The following is a 15,007-nucleotide window of genomic DNA, read 5'->3' as shown; positions in this document are numbered from 1 at the left end:
ATAATGGTTTCTATCAAATTGAGTTCTAGCATTCGCTTGAGTATGTCAAGCGACCACTATTATAAATAAAGTAATGAAAATATAACCTTTAGTATATTTGACATTTACTATACCAGTATACCTCTCAATATTCTAAAATGCTTTAGATATTTTATAATTTTCCACTTGGTAAGGACAATATGTGGTCAACATTATTATTGGCAAGTTTATGTGGCAGTGGGCAGACTGAACGCGTAGACGGATAGATCTTAATGGTCATCTGCAGATGGGTGAAGAAGGCCGCTTTTAATCGGTCCTATTGGAAATTTTTGGAAGAGGCTTATGTCCAGCCGTGGATGTCCTATGCTTAAATGATGATAACTGAATTAGTTCAAGGGTTCAGACCTTACCCTGTGAAGCTGTTAGTTCCTCAGGATATACTCCCAACGACAGCTTCTAACCAATGGCTTAGTATAAGTTAATATGCTATTGGACATCAACTTCCCCAATAGATTTCCAATAGGACCGGTTCGATCCAACGTCCTCCGAAGACTTTAATAAAGACATTTGTTCACCTTGTGGGTGAACATCTTGCGTTGCGCTCGCCAGTCCGTGGTCTGCACTCCTGATCCTGGTCCTGTCTACAGATCTCATTCCTAATTCTATGCATGGACGGTTCTATGGTATCTTGAACTACAACCTAATGAGTCTACGGGCGAGCGTACCCGCGTCGATGTATCAGTTTATATGCGAATGAATAAATTGCGTGAATTAATTATGTATTTTGGAAGTAAACGTGATAAAGTCATGTCACGGAAGATAGAAGCGGTGTTTAAAAATCTTTGCAATCAAATGAATCGTGAGACTCAAAAGGCATAGCGTTAGTGATTTAAATATATTTCAGAGAATTCATAACAAATAATGCAAAATTTCCACCCGTCTATAGCTATGTCGTTAGTCCAAATAGTAGCGGATTTATAGGGATTTATAATCAAAATTAAGTATAATTATTCGCATTATTTTACCTATGTTAGCATAAAGTGTATTTTATTGGAAATTAAAATATTCATTTTCATTATTTGTTTTATTTTCACTCTAGTTTTAATTCTTCATTATTTTTTAGTTAGAATTTACATTATACAGATATAGCGTCCGTGTCTTTGTTTTTACTATCACAACTAATATTTCCAAGAAAAAAAATTTTGTATACGTTTTTGTTTCTTTAACTATTTCCTAGCTTGAAAAATTGAAGTCAACTAATTATTTTTATTAAATCATTGGTGTCTTATTCATTTATAATGACGCCCTAACAGTGCCCACTTTTTTTAAATTACGATTCGTACCACTTCCTCATCCCTATTCCATATTGCCATCCTCAGATTGTATGCCAACATCCCTCATTATTTTCGTGTAACTAGCTGACCTGCTAGACGTATGATTAGTTATATACGCAAAACCTTCAAAAGGAGTGCATTTTATAGCTTATTTAAGAGGAAAGTTTTTACACCTATTTCCTATAAACTTGCATAAAGTGATTACTGTGAAATACGTTGAGTTAATTTATTTTGAGTGAGTATCGCATCCCAGTCAAAATAAATGCCTGCCAATGTCTTCTGCCAGTACCAACAGAGAAGAAAAAACGTCTTATTGACAGACAAAGTACTTCGAGTAACGCTCAAAGTGCATGGGAACACCGCGTTATCACCTTTATGATGATTTCCGCGGTCGTTAAATTATTTATGTAATTTAGTAAAAAAAAACAAGCATTCAGTAATAGTATTCTGTATAAAAATTCACACAGCAGTCTTATTGCATTTACAATAGAGAAGCTTTTTACTCCTGAAGTGATCTATCGCTGTGCTTTGTGAAGTACTCTAGTATCTCTAAGTCAATGTTCACCCGCAGTTCCTCGTGTTAAGCTATTCCAGATAGCCTGTCCTAGGGTGTGTTGTTGACAAGCAAGGAAAGGTCTGTCCGATCTCGTCCACCAAGCCGAGCCAATTGCTTCGTCGGATATTCGGAGCGTGTGCGAGGCGGTATCCTAAACCTGTCATTCCATTGGAAACAGTTCGCCATTGCTTTGAGTCTAATCCAACACAGGTAACTACTGAAGCCATCGTACCCGGTGATCAACTGGCAAGTCTAAAGGTGAGCCTTCGTACAAAGTACCACGTTCTTTAGCGAGCTTTGTGCATCGCGAACGCACTGTGCCATTCCCGCCTTCTGACTGCCTCGAGTTCGATTCTATCCTACTTGATACCGACATCTTGTCAAATGACCTGCCTTTTTACCCACACGGGAGTATAAGATTCCAGATCGTACCACCCCAGGATAGAGGCGAAATATTTCCTCTCCAGGTCCCCGAGATAAGGCAAAGGTCTAAGCATGGCACCCGCTATTCTCTTGATTCGGGGGGCGAAGCGATTGAAGCTCCAGTGACTGTCCAAAGTGTGTCCCAGGTTCTTCATGTACCGCCACGCTGTGACATCGTGCCCACCAAAGCGAATGCGCGTGTCGGACGGTTCCTTCGTACGCAATAACCTGTTAAACTATAGCGCGTCGATTTTGTGGTTCTATTTTCAACCCAAACTCGCGTATGGAGACGACGATCTCCATTTCTAACTTGGCAAGCTTCTTAGCCATCCAAAGTTGTTCATCCTGGGGACCATCAGATTTTTAGTTTCTCAGGAGTGGTCCTAATCCAATATATAAGACGCTGCTGCATCTCCCTCCGGATCCTTGTTCCAAGTTGGTCCATGTACACGACGTACCTATCTATCAAGAAGTCCTCAATGATGCTTTGCAAAGAAGATCAAGCAGTCTATGATAATTGTTAAAAGTGGAAGTAAGTCGAATTTAATTATCCTTCTAACCGCACAATCTACTAAAGCAAAACCTGAATCACTTAAATACACGTGTTAGGATCACGTGTGGAGAACACGTGTATCGCCGGACGCATTAAGAAGATGCAATAAAAACTTACATTTCGTCGTAAAACAATAAAATCAACATTACTCACGCAATTGTTTATAACACGCACGAGTGGCGGGAAAATAGGCCACAGATCACACAAAACGTCCAAGTTTTTTTTTTTTAATTTTGTACATTAGTATCAAATATCACAAGACGTTGCCCTTTCGAATTATTATTTTTAATTATAATATGTATGAATGAAAAATGAAATGAATTATTTAATGAAAATTTGCGATGTCATAATTATTTTTTTGACACTCCTGTATTTGAAAGAGGTAAGATAAATGTTCTTAATTTTTTGTTATGCATTACACTATTATCATTCCTATAAGTATCCTGTATACTTCGTTCGAAATGGTTGAATGTACGCTCCATGGGATTCTGTTATTAAACTTAAGAGAGAAATTCTGAAGCTAACATTAATACCGCTTCGAAAAACATTATCGTAGGGATAAAAGCCGGGCGATACTCAAAACCTGCCAAATACGTGACATTTAAAGGCACGTGAAGGAACAGATTGGGATTGAGGCGGCCGAGTAATGAACACATGAAACTTCAATCACTACAATTAACGCTTAAATTATTATAATCAGTCAACTCGTCATAATATAAAGTCATTATATTAAGTTGAACGGAATTTAAAAGTCATAGAATTAAAAACTACAAAGTTTAGGAAAAAAAAATGTATACTATGAAAATTTCTAACACAAGGAATTTTTTCATTAAAAATGACATTACTTATGTGTGCTCTCTTAACGTAGACACTTGTAGAATACTGGCCGTAAATTCGTAAAAACCAGCTGGCATATCCCTCGTAAAAAAGCGGATATTTCTTCACAAATATGTTTTTGTCACTGGCAATCGATTGTCGGTTTATTAAAGAAAACGCAGTTCTGAAAATGCCTTAGAGAACAAACATTCAATGGCATAAGATCTGATCAGTGTTCTATTAAAAATTTCGTTTACAACTGCTAAAGAATCATTGGATATAAGACATGTAGTGCCATCTTGATCGAACTAAATGCTTCGATAATAAGCTTTAAAATTTAGCATTGCCAATAAAAGTACTCTATACAATTTTTATCTCCATACTGGACCACGTAACCATTGAGGGAGAGAAGGAAGAAATTAGTAGTAGTAGTAGTATCTACGTACTCTCCCTCTCTACCTGTTCGGCGACAAGTAGCTGCGGCTGGTGGTCTTGTCAACATATGAAGTCAGACGACACAACTGTTAGGTAGCGTTCAGTCATAAGCGGAGCGATCAGCATAGCGGGGGTTGCTTTAAGATTTTAGTTCGCTCAGGTCCACGGAAGGACGTCTACTTTTTCGGGCTATCACAAATCGCCTTCAAAACTACCTTTCAAACATGCTGGATGCTAACAACTCGTAAAATCTGTCACTTTTCTATCTTAACCTGTATAAAAAGTAATTTAGGAACAAAGAAATTTAAATATAAGTAAAAATAAAATATTGTCGTGTAAAGTGAAAAGCTCCTTATGAAACACTATTAAGAAATGCTTATCTTACAGAATGTACTGTACTGTTAGCCCTAAGGCTTTTACAGCTTCGTCAGAAATGAGTTCACGGAGCGGAAGGGTCCGTGAATTATACTAGTCTTCGAGAAAGTTAAATGGTTATTTATACATCTGCGAGAACAATATCATAAAAGATTCTTCTATGTTGTACTTTAAATGTTACGAATTCCGTCATCTGTTAACAATGATTATTAATTATGCTCTTTTAAGTAAAGTGGTGGTGGTCTTTTGGGATTCGCCAGCAAATGGGCGATAATATATGAAGCATCACGTGTGGCAGCTACAAAATATTGTTTATATGTTAATAAGTATTAAATTGTTTGTATCCTGAATAAAATTCTTCAGGTTAAGTTACTATAAGTTTTTTCCTGAGACTAAGTAAGGATGACATATGACATCGGTCGGGACACGCGGGTCAGGTGACGGCTACAGTATGTAAATATTCAAATAAAATGCTATTCGATTTTAGTGTACAAACAACGTTTTCCGTAACATCGACGAGCGACACCACCTGGTCTCCGAGGCTTACACCATCACCAAGAAGCTGTTCGTCCAGGGGCGCGACAGCTACAACGCTCTGAAAAACAGATCCCTGGTCGTCATGGACACGTTCCTGGACCTGGTGCACATCATGAACGACGAGATGGCGCGCGAGTTGCGTAGCGCCATTGTCAAGTTCTACAAAATCAAGTATTTTCACGACTTCACCAACTACGTCATACCTATCGAAGAGGTGCTTTTTATTTAATCATTTAAGTCTACAATAAACACGCACAATAAATAAAACGATATGATTAGCTATTTGAGATCGAATCGAAAATCCGTACAAGAATCTGGGTCAGGGATGAGCAACCCGCAGCCTGCGGGCCGCATGCGACCCTCGAGGCAAGTAAATTTTAATTTATTTTTGTATTTTTTAAAAAAAAATGCTGGAATCAAAGCTTTAAAGATAGCGGTTGATTACGAACATAAACTACGTTTAGAACATGTTTTGAACTTTGAATATATACTTTTTTTTTTCATGGCCCACTGTTTTTGAAACTGCGGCCCTCCGACCAAAAAAGTTTGCTCACCCCTGATCTAGGTCGTCAAGAATTGCTCGTCTGAACTGGCACTCGGCGATGCATATTACTCTTGCAACCGATGCCTGTTAAGTCGAAACATTCTTAAGTAGCGACTACGAGCCAGCAGTCACAGCGTGGGTAAATCTGGTAAATATGAATGCGGGCAACGTAAGGCCGATCATCATGGCGCTCTTTGGGGAACGCCTATACCTCGAAGTAGGCATCTATAGGTTAATATGGTAATGACGAAATTATTACCGTTGTGTACTTCTTATTCTATTATTAATATTTCTGACAGTTATTCAAATTAGGAGAATATAAATTATATTTATGTAAATTTTATGACTTACTGTAATATAATCTCGTTCTAAAATATATAAATTGATGTATGTCTATGTGAACGTGTTGAACAATCGCATATATACAAGGCAACAAGAAAAGGACTTGAACCGCCGGACCATTCATCACATTGTTTTAAAAATATTCCTGAAGCTCCAACATATATTTTACGTATATCACTACAGTTTCAATTGAAGGCATAACAACGTGGACAGAGATCTGGAGGCTCATATAGTTCAAAGGACATCAAAATATCTTCTCTTCACTCCTGGATAACCTTAATTACTGCTCTACGGTTTATGATAAGCGCATCCTGTACTCTACCACCTTTGAGGTGCTTTAAATTCCATAAAGCAAACACAAGGACTTTGGAAGACAGTGCACGACGCTTCCAACTTATTAAAGATCTTTTTAGGAAACCTATCTCTAGCAGTGGTTGATCTTCAACTTAAATTATGATAATAAAACAACATTCTATCCATCCTCACAGACGGTTGACATAATCGAGCACTGCCTCAAGGATCCTCTGGAGAAGCTGGATCAAATACGGAGCCAGTTCCACGATGTGATCAAGAACTTCCAAGACTCGCGGAGTTTCGACGTAGTGGACCGCTGCTACAACGAGCTGCCGGACGAGGTCGCTGCAGCTCACTGCCTGCTGCACCAGGCTGTTCTGTAAGTAAAGCCACTTACCTGTTATTGAAGTACATCACAAGTCTATTTTGCCAAATGAAAAATAAAATGAGTGTGAGACATGTTGTCTTGTATAGTAATTGTTGTTTTTGCTACAACATTACCAACAGCGTATTATTTTTATCCACATAAGATCTGTAGCCACACAGTCTATACAGTTTGCAATAAAACCTTTTTGATGAATTTAATAAAAAAAAAAATTAAAACACGTCAAATGTCGTTGCAAAATTATGAGAAATAAAAAGCAATCGACACACGATTTTCGCCTGCCGCGCGACACACTGCTATACATATATATGTACACTAGCTGATCTCACAAACGTTGTTTTGCAAAAAAGTTTTTAATTAACAAATGTAAGATAAGGTTTGATCGTAGAGGGGTGAAAATTTAGGTTTGTATGTATTTTTGTATGCTGTATCATAATAAAATAAAAACCAAAAAAATTGTCTAAAAAATTAAAAATAAAATTTAGGGGTGGACCACCCTTATCACTTAGGGGTATGGAAAATAGATAGTAGCCGATTCTCAGACATACTGAATACGCACGTAAAATTTGGTAAAAATCGGTCAAGCCGTTTCGGAGGAGTTCAAGTTCGAACACCGTGACACGAGAATTTTATATATTAGATAATAGGTAGCTATTTATGTACATATAATGTAATAGCGAAATCAAACACAGTGCGCTAAAGAACTTTATAATGTTCAATTGATTACTTCATTGCCAGAAGTACAGTTTGACAGAAACTAGAATAAAATTGTGTCCTTCAACATAAGGCTAAGAGATTTCAAACGCACACGTAATAACATCGTAAGGACTGTGCAAGATTTGGGTAAAAAAAGTCTAGGAACTCTGTTTAAGTTTTATTCCAGTTTTCTTTAAGAAATTTTACTTTCTTAATAATTCGACACGACATCTATAATATCTCCTGTTTCTCAATTATTTTCTTTCTATAAATTTATAGTTTGATATCTTAATTTTTGTGTAAATATGTGAGAGAATACCTACATAGTTGCTTTTAGTTCCTACATTTAATTTCGTATCTTTTCAATGTTCATATGTGGTAATAATTATTAATATTTGTTAAAACTGTAAATATGTGTCGAGCTGTCAGAAAGAAAGATGAGAGTTTTATGCTAACTACTTCCTAAAAATGGAACTATAATTTGTTACAAATCATCAAGCTCCTATACGATCCAACTTACATGATCAGTGTGGCCATAAATACTGTTATAATTAAAAATAAACAAAATATGACTTTCGAATTTGGAATCTGTCACATTTATATAACTGTTCATTGTGTTGTCTTATTTTCGCGCCAATGTATCGTTAAATATTTTGTGATATTAAAATGGAGTGGGTAGATAAAAAAGAAAACCAAATCAAGGTATAGTGTCAAATATTATTTTTAAAATCCTTTAAACGCTTGGTATTATTAGTCAAATGTTTGTGTACCGGACTATTAACAGGTACAATAAAACCTCCTCTGTTTTTAATAGAGAAAGATCTGGCAGTAAGGAAAGAATTCGAAGAATTTCTTTCCGAAAACAAAAGATTTTATCTTGAGATATGAAGATAGCACTAAGAACCATGTCGCGTTTAAAAGTTGACTTAAAACTTGCAGCCTATAAGAGGCGCACTGATCATTTCTCAACTGATAATTTAAATAAGAATAAGGTGGTAAAATCAAAACTACTACTTAGCGTCATGTAAACAAAGAACAAGGAAAACTTTTGTCTGCGTATGAGAATTTTTTTAAATTAAGCAATATTTTACAAACAAAATGACCGTATTTATACTGAAAACTCAAAAGAAGCTTCCCAATTAGTATATAGAGTACAACATTGGCATTATCCGATTTCAATGATGCTTGAATTTTTGTGAAAATGTTATCAAAACATCCGCACAAGTCTATATGATTCTTCAGAAAGTAGTTAGGCCCCTTAGCAACGGCATGTTCAATAACCAAAAAAGGTCCTATGTAATTTTTGGCACCGAGTCGTAACACTCGATCCGTCCAATCTTGGCTAGAAACGAACTTTCCAAACTTATCAAAGCCGAAAACTGACCGACACCTAGTCATGATTATAATACACTTGACTATGATTTATGGCCAATTTTAGAGATTAAGGCTTGCTCTAAACGCCATGATAATTTGAAATATCTAAAACAATCTATATGATTCGTATTTAAGAATTTTCCCATAGTAACTGTGCATGCTGTTATTGACAACTAGTCTAAATGTTTAAAGCCAATTTTCTTTTTTTCTTTCAGCTTTATTTATCATAAATAGTTTTATATTGATGAAATAAACTAAACTACTGTAATAGTAATAAATATTACGTACAATAATGTTTAAGACAATATTTATGGAAAGACTAAGTATGTGGATGTACTAAGTTATGAACACGTATATTTCATGATCATAAATACAGTCTTAAGATGTTCACAGCTGGACATAAGCATTGAATTCCAATAAGATCAGTAAGAAATCTTTCCGCCTTGTGGGTGTACCCACTGGAAATGACAATGTAATGTATAGAAAATTATTCCTTCAGCTTCCTACATTTTTCATTATACGTCACTATAGGTTTTAGTTAAGTGTTTGATACGTGTTATTTAAAAACAAATTCGGTGCAAAAGCTATACTAGTATCCTCATTTTTGTTATTGTCATTGTCTCCTGTCTGTTCCATAAGTCATCATCTGTCAATGTTATTTATAGGCAACAGTCAAGTCTATTCATCCACGCATATTTATTTAACCTGTGTACAACAGTAAGTTATCTTTAATTTTACATTTTTATTTCATTAATCAATTTATTTTGGTAAAATTTTAACAAAATTAAAAAAAAAAATTAAAAACACTGAACCATTTTACGACCCAATTTTTTTAAGGATGTAAGAATGTAAAATCTTGTATATAAACTTAATAGTGTTTTTGAACTAGCGCCAAAAGAAATCTCGTTCGCATTTCTATTCGTTCCATTCCCTTCCCGGGCGCCAAGACCGGAAGAGAATCACTGGCGTTTCGTTCTGCCATTTCTAACTGTCCTTGTCTAACTTTACACAATATCCGGCTTTACTAACAGCATACACTTGTCTCTTGTTTCCTGAAATTTTACGTTTCTCTAGAAAATTCTATTATCCATTTTGATATCTCGCTAATAAATTTATTCATTTTAATGATATGTATTCCTAAAATTGGTAGAATAAAGAGAGGAAATACGCAGAAGGCATTAAAAAAATCCGTAAATATATCACTAAAGAAAAATTGTTCTTTTATTTTAGTACCGGTAGTGAATACGTCTGAAAAAACGATACATTTAGGACGTCACAGTCGACCTACGAGGGTCAAACTGAAAGTTCTTAGAAAATCAAAAACTAAGCATTCTAGCAAGTTATTAGTTTTATTATAACTTTTCAAAATAGCGTCCATTTACATCAATACATCGCTGCATTCGATGGAACCATTGAGAAAAGCACCTTTCCCACTCGGCCTTAGGGGTCTCTTCGACGGCGTTTTGAAACGCAGCCACTGCTTCTTCGGCGTCCATAAAATGTTTTCCTCGAAGTTTTTCTTTTATTTTCGGGAATAAATAAAAATCGCAGGGTGCGAGGTCGGGGCTATACGGCGGGTGACCCAGTAATTCCACGTCTGAGGTCGCCAAATAGTCGATCGTTTGCCTGGCGGTGTGCGACGAGGCATTGTCGTGATGAAGGAGGATCCTGCTGCGAGGTCGTTTCTCTCGAACTTTTTCCAAGACAAGTGGCAAACAGTTGTTAGTGTACCACTCTGCATTAACCGTTTTCTGATCCTCTAAGACAACTGTCGCGTAATGACCTGTCTTTCCGAAGAACGAGGCCACCATCTTTTTTCCAACACTTCGACCTCTCTTCACTTTAGTTGGCAACTCTTCGGAAGGAAACACCCACTGAGCAGACTGTCTTTTGGTTTCCGGATCATAACAGTAAATCCAGCTTTCGTCACCCGTTAGTATGTCGAACACAGCATTTAAGTCACCTCCGTTAAATTTTTGGATCATTTCTCGGCACCAATCAACACGGCGGAGTTTTTGAGCCTCGGTCAAATTATGCGGTATCCAGCGGGCACAAAGCTTCCTGTCCGCTAAATGTTCATGGAGGATTTTGTGCACTTGACTCATACCTATGCCTGGACTTGTCCGAATCTGCTGATAGGTCACTCTTTTGTCAGTCTCTATCGTACGCCGCACAACACTGATATTGTCTTCAGTCGTCGCTGTAGAAGGCCGTCCCTCACGCAAATCATCGGTGAGATTAGTTCGACCACGTTTGAATTCATTAAACCAGTTGTAAACTGTGGCACGAGATGGGGCTTCATCGTGAAAAGCCAATCGAAGTCTATCATAACTTTCTTGTTGACTTATATGACATCGAAGGTCATAAAAAATCATTGCACGAAAATTTTCTCGGCTTAAATTCATTCTGACGTGCACAGACAATTTTCAATTTGCCGCCAAATCGTAAAACAAATGACAAATGAATGAAATGTATACTCAATATTATTGGTAAAGAGTTCTATTTTCAAAATTTAAACTTATTTTTTTAATATAATGCTTTTAAGTTGCCAGTTCTAAAAACTTTCAGTTTGGCCCTCGTATAAAGGTTAAAAAATAGCGCAATTAGATATAAACGTCAATAGTACTCCAGCATTTTTATTGTGGTAGTTCTCTTATTATTTTATATATACCATTGTGACCAACCAGTTGAGCTACCAACCGAGTACTTATCTGTTCTTTCTTGGTGACGAGGAAGATGAAAGCTAGGGTAGAAACGGGACGGTATATTTACGTATATACAAAGATTATTTACAATTTCCACCCTAATGCAATGGTAGCCGATACATCACTGACGGCGTTCGAATTTCAGTTTGACAGCGCAAGAATGTTTTAACATAAAAGTATTAAAAATTAAAAACGAGAACATAAAAGTATCATGATCTAGTGTCCGGCAATATGGAACGTGATAAACCACAGTATATTTCGTTTAAAAACAAAGACATCTTATCATTACATGTATCCACCGTGAAGGTGAAGGATACATCGCGTTGTAGGGTGAGAGGCTCGGCATGGTGCTTGTGGCTGACGACCCGTGTAGCAGGCTTAAACATGCTTCCTTGCATTGGCATTTATCTTCACCGACCAGACTCCTCTCCGTTCCTAACCAAGTTTTAGATTGATGTTGCTTTAAAAACCATTAGGTGATGTCTGCTTTTGATAGGCCAAAATACACCAACAAGTTTTAATCAGATTTCGCTTTAATAACAGTCTCTCGTACCTTTCCTGAATTTAAATATGATATACAAATATAAATTACAATCACGTGTCATTCTTATCAATATTTCAACAGTGGAACCTCCACTACTAGACTTAGCCTTCTTCTTCAGATTTCCAATAGGATTAACTGTTCGTCATGTGAGTGGACGTCCAGCGCTGTGCTTGGTGGTCCGGTCAATCATGAGTCATTATCATTATATCAACCGATAAACACCAAATGTAAGGCATAAACAATGCCTGTAGGCCGATCTTGCGCAGCCCACATAAAGCGATTACCTACGACATGAACTCCCTCATCGTTCTACCTTGTGAATACCTACCCTTGCCTGGTTTACCGGCTTGTGGTCGTCACATGAGTAATATTCTTATATTTAAGATGTCCTTTTATATACCTATACCTTTTATATATATATTGACCCAACATCCTTTTCGGTAGCTTCAACGAGACGATGCAAGCCAGTCTCATCGCCATCGTCGAGATCAAGAGCCGGCAGCATGCTCAAGACGTGAACGCGACGCTCTTCGGCGTCAGCAAGTGCCTCAGTGACTTCGTTCCCAACTTCTTCGAGCAGGTGCTAGTGGACGCGTACACTAACAGCTGTGGCTTCCTTAAGGTCGTCAATGCGTCCGTGTTAGATCTCGCCGGGGACCGATGGAGGAAGTTCCATGAAACCAAGTTCCCGAAGAAATGGAGCCCGCTGGTGAATCTTTTGAAAGAAAAGTAAGCAAAAACTTTAAAGTCCGCTCACAAAAAACAACTCTCCTGATTACACTATATACTATTATACAAAGTATAGATCACAATAGGCTTATAATAATAAGGAAGGTGGTTTCCAACTTCATCAGAACACGTATACATTTGTATGAAAATAATTATACATGAATGTATTTGAAAGGACATCATTGGTTGCAGATCGAGATCCAACGACCAGAATACGAAGGAGCCACTATTCCTGACCCTCATCGCCGCGAATCTCACGCCACACGACATCATCACCACGCTATATTCCTGAACGCAGCACACGACATTGACAAAAAACTTTAGCATAAGAATTATGTACATAGAGTAAATAACTTATAGATCAAAACTGTAACTTGCTATAGTAAAAAACATGCCATAGACAATTATAACTTTTTTATTTCTTTATTGTCTCTGATATATATTCTTTGTCATCAGCTTAAGCTGAAGAAGGACTTATTATTTCTTCTAATATTGCGAAGGCTTTTGATGGGGTCTAGCAAGATAGCCTGACCAGCAAGCTTCCTTAGCATGGATATCAGACCTTCTGAGAAATCGATTGATAGGAATAGTTAGTGAAGGCTGTTCGTCAAATAAATTAGCAATCAATGCCGGAGTCCCACAGGGGTCGGTTGCAACCTAATTCCTGCTGCGTAAGGATCTGTAAAAGCCCAATATTCTTAGGTACACAGACGACAGCGCGGCGACATAAAGATACAAATCTGATCCATAAGTTTGAGGAGCACATTCAGGGTCAGATGAAAGTCCTAGTTGACCGCGTAAACTTTTCCTTGCCGGCAGTCTCCGATTAGATCAAGTCTAATCTGGTCAGGTTTAATAATGGCAAGACCCAGGCGAGCATAATCATCGCCAAACGGAGGCTATTTTAACTGTGATCATCTCGAAATTCTCAAGATGATCTGATCTATAACATCAGATCTCAACTGTGAATCGTTTATTGAATCCAAAGCTAAGTTAGCTGCCAAAAAGCTGAGTATTCTGGAAAAGGTATTATTTTACACTAGGACTGTTCTAAAGTATGTATGTAACACAAGTCCGGTCAGGTGTATTTTATAGACTGGAGAGAGTGCTTCTGAATTACACCAAATAATTCCACCATCTCCTTTCTTCTATCCTAAAACAAGATGCACGGATTGACGACATACGTGCACGGTTGAAATCCTTTCCAGCTTGTACTGCGTTTCTTAATATCAGGCGAGACATAAGTAAAATGACCGATCGACCGACATCTTCCCGTTCCTCCGCGACGAATTCACTGCGAAAGCAAAGACAGGTGCAATCTATTAATTGAACTACAAAGGACTAACTGAGCCTATTAATTCTTGAAATGTAATAATTTATGTCCTAGTCCTAATATTATGTCGTAGCCTAGCACTTACCCCATTATCTGAAAATGACGAATACAAACAGTACGACTATTGACATCTATCGGCTTACTCCGAAATTGTAGCGTCCCGAACGCCATCTATTATCAATCATTAGAACCTTCTTATGCTTTTACATTTATACAGATAAATGAATTCCTATATCGTACCACTGCCAATTTTATTTTGTTTTAATACCATTCCTAATACTTTATAGAAAGTTACTATGAAAATTCTATTTTATTTGCGTAGTAATTTTATTTATATTACATTATAACTACATGCAAACAAATAAAGAAAATTACGTAAAATTTGAACATTTTCGTAAAGTATACTGCCAATTTAAACTGCGAATTTGAAAAATCTGAAGTTCCTGCTTAAACTTCATGCGTTTGACAGCTCAAGCGTTAAAAACAAAATTTTCATTTAACAGAAGTTTCAGTCAATGTTTAACCAACATAATATTAATTTATCCCAAATTAAAACAAAAATTCAAGTAATTATTCAGAAAAAATCAATTTTTTTAAAAATGCTTATGGTCAATAAACTCTGGCAATACTGTCTGTTGGTACAAATTATATATTGATCTCTCTGTACTAAATTTATAGTACCCGGCGATAAATATTGCACATCGACCTTTGGAAAGAGACAATCGGCTAATTTCGGTTTCATAAGCGTTATCTCTGTCGCACGAAATACAAACAGTCCGATATCTATTAGGAGCTGTTAAAACAAGTATCATTTTTCTTTTGACAATTATTTTTGTTTTTGTGTAAAATACACCAATTTTTCTATAATTGACCTCTTTGGGAGCACAGATAGTGAAATTGAAGTAACTGAGAATTAGAATTATTAATATTTTTATTACAATATCTCTTTTTAACAATAGGTATAACGGTGTTTATTATGTATAGTTGTAATTATCCTTAATAATTAAATACGTAAATATAGCGCTCTACGAAGCCGAAATTAGCCGATTGTCT

The 15,007-nt window shown here is 36.7% G+C and overlaps 1 protein-coding gene across 1 annotated transcript; it reads left to right on the top strand.

Annotated features, from left to right (window-relative positions):
• Positions 1–3,093: 3,093 nt before the first annotated feature.
• Positions 3,094–13,017, top strand: LOC137925581 (uncharacterized). Its single transcript, XM_068769043.1, has 5 exons — positions 3,094–3,227; positions 4,959–5,222; positions 6,383–6,567; positions 12,337–12,621; positions 12,814–13,017. The coding sequence occupies exons 1-5, from the start codon at positions 3,150–3,152 to the stop codon at positions 12,911–12,913; spliced, it is 912 nt and encodes a 303-aa protein (XP_068625144.1). The 5' UTR covers positions 3,094–3,149; the 3' UTR covers positions 12,914–13,017.
• Positions 13,018–15,007: the final 1,990 nt, after the last annotated feature.

Source organism: Battus philenor, unplaced genomic scaffold (genome assembly GCF_028537555.1).
Source record: "Battus philenor isolate CCGP_79_NKW_IND1 unplaced genomic scaffold, ilBatPhil1.0.hap1 SCAF_27, whole genome shotgun sequence".
In the NCBI taxonomy this organism is placed as follows: Eukaryota; Metazoa; Arthropoda; class Insecta; order Lepidoptera; family Papilionidae; genus Battus; species Battus philenor.
This window is presented reverse-complemented; position numbering and strand designations above follow the sequence as displayed.